The sequence below is a fragment of the Eptatretus burgeri genome, chromosome 18, assembly GCF_056783735.1.
Source record: "Eptatretus burgeri isolate ZD-2024b chromosome 18, Ebu_testis_v1, whole genome shotgun sequence".
NCBI classification, from domain to species: Eukaryota; Metazoa; Chordata; class Myxini; order Myxiniformes; family Myxinidae; genus Eptatretus; species Eptatretus burgeri.
Window position 1 is genome coordinate 1,182,177 of NC_140978.1, and position 21,423 is coordinate 1,203,599.

The following is a 21,423-nucleotide window of genomic DNA, read 5'->3' on the forward strand; positions in this document are numbered from 1 at the left end:
CTCGGTAGAGGGCATACATCCGCCAGGTTGAACAGTTTACGTTTTGTATCGAACCGATAGTCCGGATCGGGATTTTAACCAAAATCAAATCGGCTTGGTCTCGTCACCCACCCAAATCATCCACCTAGTTTTGTCGTAACTTGCGCACAACTTTTTGAAATATCATGCTCAGACAGACAAATGTGTGAAAACATAACCTCCATCCACTTTTGGTGCTGGAGGGAACAAAAGCAAAAGCATTTGCAAGTAAATTTTCAATAATCAGAAAATAAAGCAATCAGATTTTTCCTGCTGTATTGTATCCAACAGGTTGGTGCAAAGGTAACGCATTCGTCTTCAAGTTGTTTGATTTGGTTCTAACCCTGACCAGACTTTAAAATGGTCACATTAGTGATTCTCAGTCAAGGTGTTGCATCACACAGCCTGCCTTTATTCAGGTGGATGTTAAGCTGGATGTTCTGTATGCTAACAGACTTTTGTGAACCAGAGTAATTGCACATGCCACCTCAATTTTTGTGGAAACATGAGATGCACATTTATATTTAGAGATGGATGGAGTGTCTGAGCCTTACCCAAAGGCAATATGGGTGATGCCTTTTCTAATGCTTCATGTTGTCACACTGTACGGTTACTTGCCATTTATTACTTGTTCATATTGCAAATAACATGTTACCTTGGTTTGCAGGCCCATGAGTGGACTGCAACCCACACAGGTGGAACAGTCCTCATTGGATTCTGAGCTTGGGGAGGCCCAGAAGAGCAAGCAGGATGTGGACTTGGATCCAGCGAACACCCTTGTGAGTATGGCTCTCATTATGCAACAAGGAACTTTGTTTACCTTACTGGTTGTGAGTACCTCACTGAGGAAGATTGGGATCATGTTGGGTGTGAAGGGGGCAGTGTGATTTTACCGTTAAGCAAATTTGGTTAAGGGCAGGTGGTCTGTGGATATCCATCTTGGTGTTTCCCTCCTGCATCATTTTTATTTTCTATATATTGATTGCAGATGGACAGTGCTTGCAACAGCCCAGGGCATCTCACGTTTATGAGCTACGTTCATGTTAAAGGTAACAAGCTGTAGTTTCCCTGTGGATTGGCAGATTGTGCCAGGTTCTCTTATTGGCAGAACAGTACAAAGTTGGAGATTGAACCTTTTCTGACACTCCACTCTGCCACTTCTTATCATTGGTTGGTAATTTGCAAAAAAGGCTCTTTTGTGAAATATAAACTCCAAAAACCTCAAAATCCGTTTTTCTACCTTGTCCCCCAACTTTGCATACAGAATGGTAACATCTCTTCGGGAATGGTTTTTTTGCCAATGGTTCACCATTTCTTTCCTAATGAAACCAAGGAAATGGCACACTTAAAATTGCATCTTTCGTGGGTGTTATAATCGGACTCGGAACCCTTGCTCTCCCCCGATGTCACGATTTTATAATACTGTTATTGTCCAACTTTAAACTTGGTGTGTGTGTGCACACAGGTTCACCACCTGCGCAGCTCACGACAGAAGAGGAGGTCTACGCAGAGCACATAATACACAAATACCTGCACGGAGCATCCAGCAGACAGCAGGAATCCAGCTGCTAAACAGCTGGACCCATCGTGCTCAGCTCCACAGTCCTCAAGAAATAGCGGATGGAAGTTGCATAGAATAGAAGCTGCAAGAGAAGAGTGATAGAGTGGTAGTGGAGTGCATCCAAACTCAAGTTAGGAATATGGTTTGGCGTTTGGAGATTTGTGTGGAACACTCAGTCCAGAACACATCTCCGAACATTTAAAGGGAAGGGTCAGTTGAAGGTTATGAAGTTAGTGTGATAGGTGGATGGTTTGCCATCCAACGTGTTTTTTTTTTTGTTTTTTCCTTGAACTACAGCTGTTGTGTTTGTTTTAAATGATTTTCTGACTTGTTGCATATGTTCCCATATTCAGATACACTGGTGCAGGGGTTTTGGGAGTGACCAAAGTGCAAGCAATGTACACGGTTCATTGTCTGCCTGCTGCGAAAGCGTGCCTTGACTTTCAACACGTTTTTATTTTTGTCCTTGCACAGAAGTTTGTTTGTTTTTCTTTTTTTAACCTTTTTAATACCATTCCAGTTAGTGTTACTCTTCAAGGCTTGTTTTAAAATCTCCTTCATGTTCTACTAATGTGAAACAAACACTTATCTTTACTGAAGGATAAACGTGCAATGGGAATGCTTGTTTAAAACAATATCCTTTGTTGTCCCAATTAGCAATGATTGTGGACTGCAAGATTACATATATGTTTGCCCTCAACGACATCCTTTATATATCTTCTCCATTTGTGCAGTTTGGAATCAAGTTGTTGCAATTTGCTGCCAATCACTGTTCTGAACTCAGACTGGAATAAAGAAACCATTTGTTCTCATCACATGGCTGCACGAGAAGCGTACCCGCAAGAGAGGTACCTTGTGGAAGTGCCGAACTCTACGAGCTAAAGGAATCGAGGTATCGCTGTGAACAGTGCAATTTCAGACTCTGCTCATAATCGGTTGGACTTCTCACACGTACTAATAATAAACAAACGACTTGCATACGAGTCGTTACAAACATGTCATGGCTGTAACGTGCCTTTTGTGTATTAACAATGCTGTGTCGTCGGACTCTCTTCTCGGGACGTTCTTGTACTGGGACATGTGGAGAGAAGGAATTGAACCAAAAATCTGCATTTGTTTGAAGTTTAGATTATTAACAAGGATTTTGAGTAACAAACTGAGAAAGTTTAATGTTCTTGACGGGTGTATCTTTCTCTCCGTAGTTAGCGAGTAGTATGATTATGTACTGATGTAGTCCAGAACATGCTCGCACGTTTGATACGATGTATTCCGTTCGTTAAAAAAAAAAGATCGACAATTTTGTTTGTTCTTGATGTATTTGTAGATGTGTACTTTACATTAGTTGTGAAAAGACTGCATTCCAAGAACGAGTTAATTGTTTTGTTTTTTTTTTGAGATGTTCAATTGTTGCAGAACTTTGATTTATCGTGATCATGTATTGTGCGTGCCCGATGCAAAGCATGGGGTCGGTGGAAGCAGTTGCTCGGTTACAATCCTGGTCGGATTGCCACTCCGTCACAGGAAGTCAGGACAGGAATTTGTAATTTGTTCAGGATGCCCACAATAACTTGCCTCCTTTATGAAGGACCGTGGTATCTTTAACGTCCACCAACAAATGCTGGCAGATGGGATGCCTAGTTTAACGTCTGTCCAAAGGACGGCACACACGTTGAGAATCATCCTGTGAAAGAACTTGAGTGTGGGTGAAATTGGATTTGGGAAAGCTTTATAGGTAGCTTGTATCAAGCTTCAACATTCCTGTTTTAACCATTCCACCTACTCTGGTAAACAATTTTAAATATGGTGTTACAAGAGAGTTCCAACTGTAGCTTTGATTACATGAACTATACTCAAAACTGTCTTCCTTTGACTATACTTGCACAAAATATTCCATGTGTATTATCATCCATACAAATGTAAACATGAGTCACTGGAGTTATAAAGGTATATGAACATCACTGCTTCCATTTTCATTTGCATTTCATTCATTATACGGAAAGTCTGCCCGTTCAGCATCCATACTTATCATCTACAATTACACACAAAAGTGCAATCACTTGAAATGAATGCTCTCAAAGTAAGAATGCAAACATAGAAATCAACTTTTTATTGGTAGAATTGTACAACTGCTAAACTTGTAATGATGTAAGTAAAAAAAAAAAAAAACATGGCTTGCTAAAACGATGGCAAACAAACAAACAAAAAAAAGCACGCCAAAATATTGAGCAGAAAAAGAAAAGGTAAATAGTGTTTGAGGCTGAAGTTGTCTTATTAGAGACTGGCCTGGTCGTTTGCCATGATTTTGAAAACACCTTCCTTGTCTTTGGTCTCTTCGAGTTTCCCTAAAAAGAGAGTCACAGGCAGACATGTTTAAAAAAGTAATCTTTAGTCAAACCAAAAGAAGATAAAGTGTTAAGGATTGAGCTCTTGAAGACTATCCAGGCAAGGAGAGGTTGGGTAGGGGTGTGTGCAATGGTTGGGAAAACCAGCAGTTGTGTAATGGTGATAGCATCCCCACCAAGTGCGGGAGCTCAGTGGTCTGATTCCTACTGACCGAGTCGTGCCAAAGATTAATAATTAAAAAAAAAAGGGTATGTGCCAAAAATCGAGTTTCTCCAGACTTGCTTCATCAACCTTCCATCCCATTTCATTGGGACCATACTCTGTCCAGAGCATCAGTAATGCCAAAGCAGTCTTGGCCTATTGGGCACAATCCTGGATGGGTTGCCAATCCAACACAGGATACTTGAATGGCTCGATCATCCCAGCAAGCTGGTACTCATTTTGCCAACCTCTGAAGGATGACAAGGCTGTCAACCCCACCTGGTATCAATTCAACAGCTGATCAGGATTCAAACTTAAGACTCCAGGTTCCCAAGCCCACCACCCTAAACATTAAGCCAACACTTGGCATGTCCCACATCATCATCCCAACATAATCAACCCACATCAGTTCCAAAATGGTCCTGTGTTTCTGGTATTTTCTCATTGTGTGGATGAATCCAAATGGAGTGCTTAAAGCCATTGATTATTCTCCAATCAGAATGAAGCTTAAAGGTCCCATGTAATTCAAAAGCTTCTGGTTATTTAAATATTAACTTGACCTTCCTAATGAAGAAATCACCCATGTTTCTTTTTTAAAATCAACAATGGGATAATTAGACCAATATTTTGAACATTTATAGTGCTTTTCACAACTTGCTATGCCCCGCCCCTCAAAAAAGTAGAGTTCAGCGAACCGCAAGTCACATGTCCGTTGACGTCATCTCCAGAACGCGACTCGCTCAGAGTCGATTGATGAGACGTCACGCGCCATATAAAGCACGTACAAATGCATTGTGCCTATGTGTTTGCTCTCTCAATGATCGTCTTAATTCCTGTGATTGTTTCGCGAAAGGTTTTAAGAGTTTTAGCCTTAATTTCGAAAATGTCTGCACGATGTATCATAGCAGGATGCAGCAATACAACCAAAGATGGGTAAGCCTTCATGTATTCCCGAAAGATGAGAATCTTCAGAGAATATGGACATCTAAAGTGAAGCTGACGAGGGGAAACTGGAAAGGCCCCAGCGACACGAGCGTCATTTGCAGCGTCCACTTTGAAGACGGTGACTTTGATCACGGGCTCTATTCGCTGTTCAGTTTGAAGAGGTTGAGGAAGCTGAAACCTGATGCAGTACCCATCATCAAAAGCAATGTCGTCCGATAAATCCGTCGTCCGTCCAACTAGTCCGATAAATCTAACGTGCTGTAGCTTTCTTTTATTATTCTCTTTTCTTCATTGTTTTCTACATTGAAAAAAATTGTCAGATCAGAAATCACGATGAAAAACTCCTACAGGACATAAAAATGCAATTTCAGTACTTTTGAGTGACATGGGACCTTTAAGTTGTGCACCTTAATGTCCCCTGCCAACCAAAAATGTTGAGGTACTCAATTGTTCTTTCATATACAGCACATGGGCTGCATGTATCATCGCTTAATAGGGGAGCCTTGCTGCTGATACAGTGCCCCATATAGGTTAGGGCAGGAATTTGTAATTTGGCCACGGTGCCAGCGATAGCTTGCCTACTCGACACCATGGGCTCTAACATGTAAAAACTAATGCCGGCAAGTGAGTCGCCAGTTTAACACCCATCCAAGAGACGACGACGCACACAATGGCGTGCCTGGGTAACACCAGGATGACAGTTTATAGCTGGGTACTCGGTAAACCCACACCACTCTTAGCACTGTGTCGCATGATGCCTTTCCATCACCATCATTTGATGGAGATATGAAGAAAGAAAAAGGACTTTGTTTACCATATCATATTAACATGCACACAGTGGACATTTATCTGCAACGAGACCCTTCAGACATCGAAAGGAAAACTTTAAATTAAATGAAAGTTTGAATACTCAACTTTGCTGAAAACTACAACTTCCTCGTACAGGATACTCATGTACATATCGTATTACTACATAGACTAACCCTTCACCCACTCCTCAAATCTACTCTTTGTGTATACCGTATTGTAATAACATCAATTACTTTTCTTCCACAAATGATAGACAAAAATGAAGGTAATTTTTTGCTAGTCGAGTAATAAAAACGTCAACCAGATGCCAAGCATTTCACCAAGTGAACTCGTTGGCCGTAATTCACAGGTTTTCCAATTATTTCAAAGGGCAGGATAGTGAACTTTGCAAAAATAAATAAATATTTTTTTTGCACCGAGCACAATAATACAGTAACAGTTCACCCTTTCTTGAAAGTTGTCATTAAAAATGCGAAGTGGAATACGTGCAGCCCTGCCAGCGGAGTGTTACTTCAGTGAAGCTGTTCCGTGATCGAGAAAAAATTAATTTTTGCAATGTTGCTACATTTTCAAGAAGACTGGCTCACAAGCTAAGTGGTACTTATTCTTAATTATCAGATGTTTAAAACACCGATGATAGCATTGGTTTGAACTGCGAAGTGAGAATCAGCCAAAGCAAGCCTTCAAGGTATAACAGGCCACGTCGTGTCCATACATCGGAGTAACATTTTTCTTTATGTTGAATCTCTGCCATTTATCAGATGGAAAGAATAGCCAAATGCAAAAACGACCAGGAACTAGAGATCACTACTGAATGCCGAGTGCAGGTCACGTGCTGAAAGTGATGGTGTCAGGACGTAATAACGCAGCGGATACAACTTGTCCTGGAACTTCTAGAGTATTCTCAACAGTTTTGAATCTGGGAAATGTGCGAGTTGCTTGCATGATCACAAATACTGGACTGGAAATACAGATTTCCCTCAGGAATGATGTTTTTGTCATCCATACATTACAACCACCTGGTTCAAAGAACTTACATTGGCCAATGAGGGAGGACCGCTGCTGGATCGCTGTGCAACACAGCTCCAGAATGGGCCTCAAAATGTGATCCCAGTAAAAAGGCTACATATACACTTTGGCCCCTGAGAGGGCTCCGATTCACCTTCTGACACTCGCTAAAGGAGATCACAACCAATGTGTAGCCTCAAATCAATAATTACATAAATAAATAAAACTACTGCCTGCGATCAATCAAGGAGGTCAGCTGGTGCACAAGTCAGAAGACCAACAAATACAAGAGCCGCTTAAGCTCTGGAAGGTGCAAATGATTGTGATTAATGTAACTAAATGGAAATCTTTAAATTATCATCTTTATATCACATTCTGGAATCAAATTCATAATAAACTACACATGAGCACCCATCAGGTGGGAGCACACAAGAAAGGGTGAAATCTCCAATTAAATCAAACTCCCAACTCGACGCAAGTCTGCAACTCGTTTTAAGGCAAACCCAAAGTACAGGACAGTTGTTTTGATAACATGCACCTACATGCGATTAAAATGATCAGGGGGTAACAAGGCGGTCGTAGAATGCTATTCGGATTGATGCTTCATTAGACTCCCTCGATTTAATATCACATTACAAATATCGTAATCACCCGTATATAAAAGCCACACTTTCTCCCAGGAATAGCTGATCAAAATTTGGGATGGGCATTGTTCACGATGCCTGGTGTTGGCCTAATGGTTTAGGTGGTGGGCTTGGGATCCAAGGATCCAGACTTCAAATCCCCCTTGGCTGTTTCATTAATACCAGGTGGGGTTGACTCTGCCTGTCATCCTTCAGAGGTCGGCAAAATGAGTGCCAGCTTGCTAGTATCCTGTGTCGGAGTGGCGACCCGTCCAGGATTGTGCCCAATAGCCAAGGAGACTGCCGAGGCAGCACCAACGCTCTGCAAAGAGTATGGTTCCGATGGATAGATGGATGGATGGATGGATGGATGGATAATTATCCACGAGAACTAAAGTGAAAGCTCTATTTCTCCAGATTTCTCACACCGACGCAAGACCGAGTTTTGTTACTGGTTGCAGCCATATTGAAACGCAATGCATTGTGCGATATATTATGCAACATTGAACGTATATATTTTGTTTTGAAGGACTTATTTTGATGGAAAAATTAGAATAGTTTAATTGTAATGCATTAGTTTGCTTTTCAAACATGTAATCAAAGGGCGGAGGAGCTCCTTGTGAGCCAACGGCCATCCATATCTAGTGCCCAACTGTGTCTGCGGACGTCCTCCTGCAGTTGGGTTACTTCTTATTAGGAGGTTGGTGGCAGGATTTGCACTCCAGCCACCATAAAACGCTTCATTCCGCAAAACGCAAAAACGCAAAAAAATCTGAAAACCCACTCCGTGGGAGTACCTCCTGTGCAGCTTCCCTTCGCAGGGCAGCTCACCGGATGATGGGATTGGGGCAAAGCCTTCGGGACCCCCAATCTTTGATAGGAGGGAAACCACGGGGTAACATCCCTGGGTCAGATTGCGGGAGAGTGTGTCGGAGTGGTGCTGAGGTGTCGTCCACCAGACGGCGGTCTCCTTGGGTTAACCTGAGGCGGTCCCTTCGGGTGGGTGCCTGGAATGTCCTATCCCTAAGAGAGGATGATCACCTGTCTCTGTTATCATCTGAGCTCAAGCGTTTGGACATCGGGATTGCAGCTCTCTCTGAGGTTCGGAGACCGGATTGCGGCGAGATAATGGTGGGTGGTTACACCTACTATTGGTCTGGTCGCTCTGATGGTTACCATACCCAAGGAGTTGCTGTAGCTGTGTCCAATAAGCTGACCCCAATGATAATTGAGGTAACACCGGTCAACGAGCGTATTATGAGATTAAGGATTCCTCACTCCTTAGGTGTCATTTCCCTGGTCTCTATTTATGCTCCGACTGAGGCGAGTGATCTTACCGTGAAGGACACATTCTACGCCACACTCGAGTCTGTGGTTGATCAGTGCCCCAGACGAGATACACTTCTAGTCTTGGGGGATTTCAATGCATCGACTGGAACTGATAGGGATGGTTATGAGGTGTGTGTTGGTCCCCATGGGTCAGGAACTATGAACCAGAATAGCACTAAGTTCCTTGACTTTGCAAGAAGTCATGGACTTAGGGTGGCTGGTTCATGGTTTCAGCGCCCGCAAGCTCATCGCTGGACTTGGTATTCCAACGCTGGCGGTGTGGCAAAGGAGATTGACCATGTCCTCATTGACGGTCGTTGGAGGATGATCCAGAACTGCAGGGTCTACCGGAGTGCTCAGTTCCTCAATACTGACCACAGGCTTGTTGTAGCAACTCTAAAGCTGCACCTTAAATCCTGGAGAATGGTACCATCCCAGCCTAGGCTGGATGTTGCCAAGCTCAGGGATGAGAGAGTAGCTGAGGAGTTTGCGAACAGGCTGAGTGGACACTTGGGGGTCTGGGTGCTTTGGGGGTCCTGAAGAGTTGTGGAGCACCTTCAAGACCACCGTCCTTGATGTTGCCGGTGGATGCCTTGGAGTTCACCGCAGGGCAAAGAAGAATTTTGTCTCTCAAGGGACACTGGATACCATTGACCAGAGTCGCAGGGCCAGGCTGAATGGCAGAGCTGAGCTGTTCAGGGAGCTGAGGCGTAAAACTGTACGTGCACTGAGGGTGGACAAGGAGGCCTATGTGCGAGGAATCTGTGAGGGGTAGAGCATCACCTGTGGACAGGTGATTCTCGTCCCGCTTACAGGGGAATTCGCGCATTACGTTCATCCAAGCCCATCCCTCGCAGCACTGCAGTTCGAGCAGAGAGTGGTAGGCTCTTGACAGAGGAGTCTGAAGTGAAGGCCCGCTGGGCCGGTTACTTTGAGCGGTTGTACCAGGCTGATCCCCCAGCTGTCGAGTTGGACGTCAAGGGTGTTACAATCCCTGTTGCTGACCCTCGAATCAACTGTGGTCCACCATCGCTTGTGGAAACACGGGCTGCGGTGAACCAGTTGAAACGGGGCAAAGCTCCAGGGATCTGTGGCATCCATGCCGAACTTCTCAAGGCTGGTGGAAATGCTGCACTCGCGTCGTTGCATGCAGTTTTGTGCTCTGCCTGGAACACAGGCATCATCCCAACTGACTGGAAGCGGGGCCTTGTTGTCCCTCTCTGGAAAGGGAAGGGTGATCGCCAAGACTGCAACAACTACCGAGGGGTGACGCTGCTCTCAGTGCCGGGCAAGGTCTTTGCTCGGATAATTCTTGATAGGGTTCGCCACCATCTGCTTGAGCACCAGCGTCCAGAGCAGTCAGGCTTTACACCAAAGAGGTCAACGATTGACCGTATCCTTGCACTTCGTGTCCTCACCGAACGCAGACGAGAGTTTCGGCAGGGGCTGCTTGCAGCCTATGTTGATCTCTGTAAAGCGTTCGATTCAGTGAATCGGGATGTCCTCTGGAGGATTCTTGGTCTTCGTGGGGTGCCACCAAAACTGATCGATCTGATGTCTGAACTCTACTCTGGTACTGAGAGTGCTGTGAAGTGTGGTGGTACCATCTCTGACTTATTTCCAGTTGTTACTGGAGTTCGTCAGGGGTGTGTACTTGCCCCCACACTTTTCAGCACTTGTATGGACTGGATTTTTGGGAGGATGTCGGAGAGATCAAGTTGCGGTGCATCGTTTGGCAATGTCAAGATCTCGGACCTTGATTTTGCAGATGATGCAGTCATCTTTGCGGAGACTTTAGACATCCTCTTGGGGGCCCTCGAGGTGCTGAATGAGGAGTCGGAGCCGTTGGGATTACGGATTTCTTGGGTCAAAACAAAGATCCAGGCTTTCGGTGACATCTTGGATGCTGCTGTCCTGTCTGTGTCTGTTTGTGGTGAGGATGTTGAGGTCGTGGATAGATTCACTTACCTTGGCAGTGATATTCATGTCTCCGCAGGTTGTGAGCCGGAGGTCAATAGACGTCTGGGTCGGGCCTGGGGAGTCATGGATTCACTGGATCATGGGGTGTGGCGCTGCCGGTACCTGTGCGGGAGGACGAAAGTCCGAGTCTTCAGGTCCTTGGTACTTCCAGTCTTGCTCTATGGGTGCGAGACTTGGACTTTGACCAAGGATCTGAGACGGAGACTTAATTCCTTTGGTACCAGGTCTCTTCGGAGAATCCTTGGCTATCGCTGGTCGGATTTTGTGTCCAACGAGCGGTTGCTGAGAGAGACTCGGATGAGATTTGTTACCTGCATAGTCCGTGAGCGTCAGCTGCGGCTGTATGGACATGTGGCTCGTTTTCCTGACGCTGATCCTGCTCACCAGATTCTCTCAGCGAGGGAGTCTCATGAGTGGAGGAGGCCAGTGGGCCGACCACGTGCCTCATGGTTGCAGCAGGTTGACCATCATCTCAAGGAGATGGGGATGGGCCTGGCATCTGCCTGGGGGATGGCCAGACGGAGGCCCCTGGAGTACCGGCAGAAAGTGGACGCAGCGACGCGCTGTTCTGGCACATGCTCCCATACCTGACCTGACAGTTTGCTTTTTAAAACTTTTATCCAAACGGTGAAAAATATACACTGCCATAGCAGCAAAATATGCTTGGGAGTTAAGAAGTGGGCTGCAGACAAACAAACCGCTTCATAATTACTGGAAAACTAACAACTCGATAAAGAATTGAGAGCTACAATTTGATAGATGTCACATATTACTCGTAAGAGTTGTTCGGTCCATTCAACATGCCACATCATTCATCATATTATGTTCAATACAAGTTAGAAGTCATCCGTAATGTTGAAGCAAACGCCATCGAAAATGGCTCTCTCCATAGATCGGCAAAACACTCCTTTTGAGTTCACTTAAAGTTCCACTCTTGAATGGGTGTTCATTTTTGGGCAGCAGGTAGGTCAGGTCAGGTATGGGAGTATGTGCCAGAGCAGCGCGACGCTGCATCCACTTTCCGCCGATACTACAGGGGCCTCTGTCTGGCCATCCCCCAGGCAGATGCCTGACCCATCCTCATCTCCTTGAGATGCTGATCAACCTGCTGCAACCACGAGGCACGTGGTCGGCCCATTGGCCTCCTCCTCTCACGAGATTCCTTCGCTGAGAGAATCTGGTGAGCAGGATCAGCATCAGAAAACGAGCCACATGTCAATACATCCGCAGCTGAGACTCATGGACTATGCAGGTAACAAATGTCATTTGAGTTTCTCTCAGCAACCGCTCGTTGAACACAGTCCGACCAGCGAGAGCCAAGGATTCTCCGAAGAGACCTGGTACCAAAGGAATTAAGTCTCTGTCTCAGATCCCTGGTAAGAGTCCAAGTCTCACATCCGTAGAGCAAGACTGGAAGCACCAAGGACCTGAAGACTCGGACTTTCGTCCTCCCTCACAGGTACCAGCAGCACCACACCGCATGATCCAGTGAATCCATGACTCCCTCGGCCCAATTCAGACGTCCATTGACCTCTGGCTCACAGCCAGCAGAGACATGAATATCACTGCCAAGGTAAGTGAATCTCTCAGTGACCTCAACATGCTCACCAAAAACGGGTACAGACAAGATAGCAGTATCCAAGATGTCATTGAAAACCTGGACCTTAGTTTTGACCCAGCAAACCTGTAATCCCAGCAGCTCCGACTCCTCATTCAGCACCTCAATGTCCCCCAAAAAGATATCTAGAGTCTCTGCAAAGATGACTGCATTATCTGCGAAATCAAGGTCAGAGATCTTGACATTCCCAAACGATACACCGCAGCTTGATCTCTCCGACATCACCCCCAAAATCCAGTCCATACAAGTGTTGAAAAGTGTGGGGGTCAGCACACACCCCTGACGAGCTCCAGCCACAACTGGAAATAAGTAAGAGATGGTACCACCACAACACAGCACTCTCAGTACCAGAGTACAGTTTAGACATAAGATCGATCAGTTTTGGTTGCACCGCACGAAGACCAACAATCCTCCAAAGGGCATCCCGATTCACTGAATCAAACGCTTTACAGAAGTCAACAAAGGCTGTAAGCAGCTCCTGCCGAAACTCTCATCTACGTTCTGTGAGGACCCGAAGAGCAAGGATACGGTCAATCATCGACCTCTTTGGTGTAAAGCCTGACTGCTTTGGTCGCTGGTGCTCAAGCAGATGGTCGTGAACCATATCAAGAATTATCCGAGCAAAGACCGGCACTGAGAGCAGCGTCACCCCTCGGTAGTTGTTGCAGTCTTGCCGATCACCCTTCCCTTTCCAGAGAGGGAGAACAAGGCCCCTCTTCCAGTCAGTTGGGATGATGCCTGTGTTCCAGGCAGAGCACAGAACTGCATGCAACGGCATGAGTATAGCATTTCCACCAGCCTTGAGAAGTTCAGCATGGATGCACCGAAACCTGTAGCTTTACCCCATTTCAACCGGTTCACCGCAGCCTGTGTTTCCACAAACGAAGGTGGACCACAGTTGATTGGAGGGTCAGCAATACGGATTGAAACACCCCTGATGTCCAACTTGACAGCTGGTGGATCAGCCTGGTACAACCGCTCAAAGTAACCGACCCAGCAGGCCTTCACTTTGGACTCCTCTGTCAAGAGCCTACCATCCTCTGCTCTCGCTGCAGTACACCGAGGGATGGGCTTGGAGGAACGCAATGTGCAAATTCCCCTGCAAGCGGGACGAGAATCACCTGACCACAGGTGATGCTGTACCTCCTCACAGATTTCTCCACATGGGCCTCCTTGTCCACCATTAGCGCACATACAGTTTTACGCCTCAGCTCCCTGAACAGCTCAGCTCTGCCATTCAGCCTGGCCCTGCGACTCTGGGCAATGGTATCCAATGTCCCTTGAGAGACAAAATTCTTCTTTGACCTCCGGTGAGTTCCAAGACATCGACCGGCAACATCAAGGACGGTTGTCTTGAAGGCACTCCACAACTCTTCAGGGTCTCCCAAAGTGCCCCCCCCCAAAAAAAACTCCACTCGGCCTGTTCACAAACTCCTCAGCTACCCTCTCATCCTTGAGCTTACCAACATCTAGCCTCGGCTGGGATGGTACCATTCGCCTGGATAAAAGGTGCAACTTACGATTTTCTACAAGCCAGTGGTCAGTATTGAGGAACTGAGCACTCCGGTAGACCCTGCAGTTCTGGATCATCCTCCAGCGACCACCAACGAGCACATGGTCAATCTCTTTTGCCACACCGCCAGCATTGGAATACCAAGTCTAGTGATGAGCTTGTGGGCGCTGAAACCGTGACTTCTTGCAAAGTCAAGGAACTTAGTGCTATTCTGGTTCATAGTTCCTGACCCATGGGGACCAACACACACATCATAGCCATCCCTATCAGTTCCAGTCGATGCATTGAAATCCCCCAAGACTAGAAGTGTATCTCGTCTGGGGCACTGATCAACCACAGACTCGAGTGTGGCATAGAATGCGTCCTTCACGGTGAGATCACTCGTCTCAGTCGAAGTATATACAGAGACCAGGGAAATGACACCCAAGGAATGACAAATCCTTCGTCTCTTAATATGCTTGTTGACCAGTGTTACCTCAATTATCATTGGAGTCAGCTTATTGGACACAGCTACAGCAACTCCTTGGCCATGGTAACCATCAAAGCGACCAGACCAATAGTAGGTGTAACCACCCACCATCATCTCTCCGCAATTCAGTCTCCGAACATCAGAAAGTGTTGCAATACCAATGTCCAAACGCTTGAGCTCAGATGATAACAGAGACCGGTGATCATCCTCTCTTATGCTTCAGTCACATCTGGCTCGGCGGCCGTAGGGTCTAAATAAATCTATGGCCACTAGCAATTATAGGGCGGCCGCAGTATTTCCACGGTCACACAATGTAGCAGTCACATATGTTTTTATTTTTGGGTAGCCGCACGGGGTATTTAGAAATTGTTGAGACCGAAAATGTGGGGGTGCCGTACGGTATTTGATGTCGCACGGTGACCTTTGGGCGTCGATGCGGCAGCCATAGAATTTTCAAGGCAGACGCAAGGTAGGCTCAAGGTGCCCGCAAGGCGACCACGGGGGGGGGGGGGCAAGGCGAACGTGGAAATAGTGCGGCCACCGTAATTTTTTGGGGGTTGGCAAAATTCATTTTTCATTGATAAGAGCCTACGGAAAACACACGAATAACGCAAGCCCACCGTACGTCCTACATACGGTTGACGAGGAACACATCTACGTCATGGCTACGGCTTGTCAAATTACTACGGCCAGCCTAGAAATGAAAAAAGTTATAACTCTGCGCTTTAATTCCACGGAGACCCCTACGGCCTGTAAAAGATAGCCATATGGCGTAGGGGCACCCTGAGGCCACCTCAGAAACTCTGCGGCCGCCGCACGTTTCTGTCAATTCAGGGGGGTACGGCCGCTGTATCCTAGCCGTAGGGCAAATCTGACTCATGCTTTAGGGATAGAACATTCCAGGCTCCCACACAAAGGGACTGCCATCTGGTGGCAGACACCTCAGCACCATCCCGACACACTCTCCCGCAATCTGACCCGGGAATGTTACCCTGTGGTTTCCCCCCCCCCCCCATCATCAAAGATTGGGGGTCCCGAAGGCTTTGCCCCAATCCCGTCATTTGGTGAGATACCCTGCGAAGGGAAGTTGTACAGGAGGTACTCCCACAGAGTGGGTTTTCAGATTTTTTTTATGCTTGTGGAATGTTTTGCGGAATGAAGGGTTTTACAGTGGCCGGAGTGCAAATACTGCCACTAACCTCCGAATAAGAAGCAACCTAACTGCAGGAGGATATCAGTAGACACAGTCGGGCACTAGATATGGATGGTCGTTGGCTCACAAGGAGCTCCTCCGCCCTTTGGTATTTATAGGTTATACATATAAACTGGTATTTCCCTGATAATTTTATCTGAAAAGTGCCCTGTGTATTACACACGAGTGGTTACAGTAATGAACCATCAATGAAGGTGCATGAATCCATCTGTGCACCATTATGCCCCAGACATACTCTTACTGGCAAAGTGCCTACTCAAACACGACCCGTCTCAACGTCCAAATCCCCTCCAGCCAATTCATTAAAAAAAAACAAATGATAATTAAAAAACAAACAAAAAATAAAAAAAAACAAAAAAAACTACTTCTTACCAAGAGCAAGAGCGTTGCGATCCAGGAGGAGTTTCAAGTTTTCATCCGAGATAACAGAGGTACTGCTTTCTCCAACCACTCTGCAAGGAGATTTAGAGAGAAAGGCATCATTAAAATAAAGAAAGTATACTCTATTCATTCAATAATGAACAATGACCAGCTCGAGCAACAGGCTTCCTAAGACAAGTGACAATGTTGTGAAAAGTTCCTTCCTCTCTCCAACTCCTCCCTCCATCCCCAACCCCCTCCTACCCCAACAATTAGATGGCAATTTGATTCACATTTTGGTTTTGCGGTTCTACATGAGGTTCCATTGAACGTTTTCATGAATATACTTGGTCGAGTCATGGTTTGCATATGGAGCAGCACTTTTACAAACAAGTTGACAGTATAAAAGACTGACAAAAAGGATTGACTTTTAAAGAGATAAAAAGTCGATTTTGATGGAGAAATATGCAGCGCAAAACCTCGGTATTGCGCTGTACATTTGGAACTGTGAAGGCACTTCATTGGTGTGTACATTGTGTCTTGTGTGGTGAGGATGTGGTTTGAGGTGTGTCATGTATGAAAGGTGAAATAACAGCCCATACAGTGAAAGGTGAAGATAGGCTGGAAGGATATCTTTGGTAACACACTGTCTTCGAGTTGTCTTGTCGAGGTTTCATTATTGACCCGACTATAACCTGGAACGCTGGCATTTGCAGGCAAGGATGACGAGTTTGCAGTCCCTTGGACAGACACCCAGGGACCCATCTACTTGCATTAGCTGGTGGAGGTAAATTACCCCACACTGTCTTTGGCAGCTCTGGTCACAGACCGACAATGTTAACCCACTCCCCCCCCCCCCCGGTCCCTCTTCACACCACATCAACGACACAGCCACACCCCACATGAATGATGTAACCAGCAGCCACATGCTATATCCACTCAAACGATCATGTTGCAATTTGATATACCATAGCAATGCGCTCTTGGTTACGTATACAGGACGATCTCTTCCATATTCCCAGCACGTTTTGTGGTGATCCTGGTGTTGTGATCATCCTTAAACATGATTCATGAATGCGAAACAACATAACTAATAAACGTGATCAATTTGTTTTACCGAGCATAGTCAGTGGAGTGAAGGAGTTCATGCAGCTCTTGAGCATCAAGACCGCTTGACGCCTGCTCCATAACTGATTCACCTCCTTTGAACTTGTCTGTGAACAGATAGCAACTGCTGTAAGAATGAAGCCACCCAATTCCAAAACCAAACCTTGTGCATAAGATGCTATTCCATATTCTCATATATTTCTCTCTTTTATTCTTCCAGCAATATTTCAGATATTTTAAAAAGGTTAGTGAACAGCTTTCAAAACAATCCTTAAAAAAAATAAAATAAAACGTTATACAACATTCCAACTGCAGGTTTAAGGCTTGGCCACACCAACAGATTTCCTGCAATACGACGCAACTGGACAGTTATGGGATAATCGTGAAAAGTTGCCACACTTACAACCCACCAGGACACATCAAGCGACACCAATGCATTGTAAGTTGTAACTTGCACCATGAAAACCAAGCAGGCCAGCAATGATTGGTTCCTCTGCCATGCACCGAAAGTACAGTGACGGTTTTTGCCATTTCAGTTTGAGATGTGCTTTTAGAAATACGATTAGCATAATCCAACTCATCCTTGTGTTCTTCAGTCCAGAAGTTCTCCAATGTGGTTCCGGGGCGGGGGAGGGGCGTTCGATTGTCTCAGCGGGAACACATTCTTCCAGTGTTGTCGTGAGGGCGTCCACACCAATGGAGGAATAGCAACTATCACTAACTAGGGTCGAATGTCCGACAGGGCACAACACGGCACAATTTTACATGACCGGCCATCCACAAGACTGTCCAGTTGAGTCACAATGGAGGTAATTGGTTAGTGCGGTAAAAGGCTTTAAGTTTGCAAGCTTTTGTAGCTGTACATCACAAAATAATTGCTTTCCACCAACAGATTTCATTTACACCAGCAAGTCCTCAGAGATACAGAACAATGGTCACACTAAAAAACCAGAGTTGGTGTCAAAGCCACCCAATGCTCGCCTGTTGATACATTTATCGTTTTTAAGACGAGTCTAATAATATTTTTTATAAAGCATTGCAGTGAAGTCTGATCCAAATAATTTTAAAGCAATATATGTATTTGTATATTGTAATCAGTAAAAAATAGTGTGGTAGATAAAAACATTAGAAAGGAAATAACTTGCACCAAAAACTTTAACATTTTCACGCTCATGCCGGGGGTATCGTTATAGCTCTCTGTTCTTCGAACAGGTGAGATAAAAATGAAACCACCCCACATTACTTGATTCCTCAATTCTCATCGTTCAGCTGAATTCCCTTCCAAGGAAGATACTTGGCGATGGAAGCATAGATGCTCATGGCATATTAAGCAAGTCCATTTTTATTCAACTCTTGTACTCTTTAGCTCACTTCAACACTTGTCGTGACATTACATGAATCATGAAGAATGATATACCTTTTGAATTGCCGCAAGTTATGTGCCTGAGAATAGAGGGAACTAGTGTAATGATATTTTTTATAAAGTATTGCAGTGAAGTCTGAACGAAATAATTTTAAAGCAATATATGTATTTGTATATTGTAATCAGTAAACCAGAGTTGGTGTCAAAGCTACCCAATGCTCGCCTGTTTATACATTTATCGTTTTTACAGACTAGTCTAATAATATTTTTTAATAAAGCATTGCAGTGAAGTCTGATCCAAATAATTTTAAAGCAATATATGTATTTGTATATTGTAATCAATAAACCAGAGTTGGTGTCAAAGCTACCCAATGCTCGCCTGTTTATACATTTATCGTTTTTAAAGACTAGTCTAATAATATTTTTTTATAAAGCATTGCAGTGAAGTCTGATCCAAATAATTTTAAAGCAATATATGTATTTGTATATTGTAATCGGTAAAAAAAAATAGTGTGGTAGATAAAAACATTAGAAAGGAAACTAGAGGGGGAGCACTCGGGAGAGTGCAAAACCTCCACCGCCAATACTGCTGGGTCACTCAAGTGAACCTTATATCTTATTCATTAAATATGACGTCAACAGTGCTGACAGAGTTATAATTCTTTTGTCCAAAATTTTTTTTTTTGGGGGGGGAGGGGGGGAAATCACTTAAAACATGTAGAAATGCAAAAAAAAAAAAATTCAAATATTTTTTCAAAATGGCCGCCATAGCGGCCATATTGGATTTTGGACAGAGTCCAAAATCTAATGGTATGGTCCTTGGACCATACCTAATCCCCCCACCAAGTTTCGTCGAAATCCGTCGAAGAGTTTTTCCGTAATACTGTTCACAAACAAACAAACAAACAAACAAACAAGCAGTCATAGACTGGTACTTATGAAATTGTCAACTTGACCTCTGACCTTGTCTAATAAAAGCTGTCTCTCGAGAAGGTAGCGACGCAAACCAGAAGTTTCTACGATGATTCTGTACCAAACCATCAAAAATCGAATGTTTTGGATGTTTAACCTCACTGTGGCCTTGAACTTTGACCGATTTTGACCAAAATCTAATCAGCACTAGCCATCACCCTCTTGAATCACGTGGTGCAATTTGACATTGGTAGCTTCTTCTGTTCTCGAGTTATCATTTTTTGGATGTTTGACCTCACTGTGACCTTGACCTTTGACTGATTTTGACCAAAATCTAATCAGCACTAGCCATCACCCTCCTGAATCACGTGGTGCAATATGACGTTGGTAGCTTCTTCCGTTCTCGAGTTATCGTGCCTACAAACAAACAAACAAACATACAAACAAGCAGTCATTGACTGGAACTTACGAAATCGTCAACTTGACCTCTGACCTTGTCTAATAAAAGCTGTCTCAAGAGAAGGTAGCGACGCAAACCAGAAGTTTCTACGATGATTCTGTATCAAACCATCAAAAATCGTAACGTCGACCGAAGCAAAAATCTCCATTTCTCCATGCAATTATACCTTAACGTAACTCAACGACGCGTCTGCTCGAGCGCACTGCATCATGAGACGACCCGTGACGCGTCGAGTGAAATATTTTTTATACAATCTTAAAACGTCTCCAAAACATCCGATTTTTACCAGAATTTCGACAACCGAGTTTTAAGCGTCCTAAGCGATCGCAAAAACCGAAGACAAAATTAAAATCGAAGTTAAAACGAACTCGTAACGTCGAGCGAAGCAAAATACTCCATTTCTCCACATGAATTTATGGAATTATGTTTGACCTCACTGTGACCTTGACCTTTGACCGATTTTGACCAAAATCTAATCAGCACTAGCCATCACCCTCCTGAATCACGTGGTGTAATTTGACATTGGTAGCTTCTTCCGTTCTCGAGTTATCGTGCCGACAAACAAACAAACAGAAACGGAAGGCATCAATATACTTACGAAATCTTTAGATTTCGTAAGTAACAAACAGAAAGGGGTGAAAACAGTAACCTCCGATATTCGATGGCTGAGGTTAATAACTTGCACCAAAAACTAACATTTTCACGCTCACGCCAGGGGTATCGCTCCAGCTCTCTGTTCTTCGAACAGGCGAGCTAAAAATAGTATAGTAGATAAAAACATTAGAAAGGAAATAACTTGCACCAAAAACTTTAACATTTTCACGCTCACTCTGACACTAACGCTGACGCTGATGCTAATGCTCACGCCGGGGGTATCGCTATAGCTCTCTGTTCTTCGAACAGGCGAGCTAAAAACGTTTTGTTGTGATAAATACAATAAAAAAAATTACCCCAGTGTGGGGGTGACGGTCATCTCTATAATACCACAAGTTCAGTTCAGGTAACCGCGAAACAGTCCAAACTAACCGTTTAGATTGAAATAGTTCACAGAAATACACGAGAATAACACTACTAATGACATAATTTATAAATATGTATTGTTCATTTAGTACCCGGATTAATACATCAGAATCACCAGTAAGTGCAATACGTGGTTTTCCGGTCCGTCCACTCTCTGGGGACATTTCACTTCCGGTTGTAGAAAAAAAACGAAAAAAATAGGCTTAGCTCTCAGAGATTATGATAATCCTGTAGATTATTCTTCACTGATTATAATGCAACTTTCAGAATGAAAATTGGTCAAGTATTTATAGAGATATTGAGGTTTGAAAAATCGTTAGAGCGAGCAAATTCATTAATTATTAATTCCACAGAAGTTTCGTGACACTGCACAAAGTAACATGTCACGTATCAAAAAAAAATTGTATGCCAGATTCATTAATTATTAATTCATTAATTATGGAATGTACTCATTGATATATTAATCAGAAAGCCCGAAGCATGTAGCGTAATTTATCACTTATCCCCTCATCCAGGATCCGTGGCCTCGCCCCAAAGCCTGCAGCCCTATGTCCGCCGGTGATTATGTTA

The 21,423-nt window shown here is 44.4% G+C and overlaps 2 protein-coding genes across 12 annotated transcripts in view; one reads left to right on the top strand and one right to left on the bottom strand.

Moving 5' to 3' along the window:
- Positions 1-3,537, top strand: part of LOC147008457 (uncharacterized) — a 55,527-nt gene extending 51,990 nt beyond the window's left edge. For all 8 annotated transcript variants that reach the window (XM_085863909.1, XM_085863911.1, XM_085863908.1 and 5 more), the window contains exons 8-10: positions 686-797; positions 1,007-1,067; positions 1,484-3,537. In XM_085863909.1, the coding sequence (XP_085720035.1) occupies positions 686-797; positions 1,007-1,067; positions 1,484-1,590 (280 nt within the window). In that variant the 3' untranslated portion in view covers positions 1,591-3,537. The remainder of the gene's footprint in view (positions 1-685; positions 798-1,006; positions 1,068-1,483) is intronic.
- A 134-nt stretch (positions 3,538-3,671) lies between these two features.
- The window catches only part of HELLS (helicase, lymphoid specific), a 150,422-nt gene continuing 132,670 nt past the window's right edge, over positions 3,672-21,423 (bottom strand). For all 4 annotated transcript variants that reach the window (XM_085863913.1, XM_085863915.1, XM_085863917.1 and 1 more), the window contains exons 21-23: positions 17,109-17,205; positions 16,004-16,083; positions 3,672-3,921 (exon numbers count right to left, since the gene is read on the bottom strand). In XM_085863913.1, the coding sequence (XP_085720039.1) occupies positions 3,851-3,921; positions 16,004-16,083; positions 17,109-17,205 (248 nt within the window). In that variant the 3' untranslated portion in view covers positions 3,672-3,850. The remainder of the gene's footprint in view (positions 3,922-16,003; positions 16,084-17,108; positions 17,206-21,423) is intronic.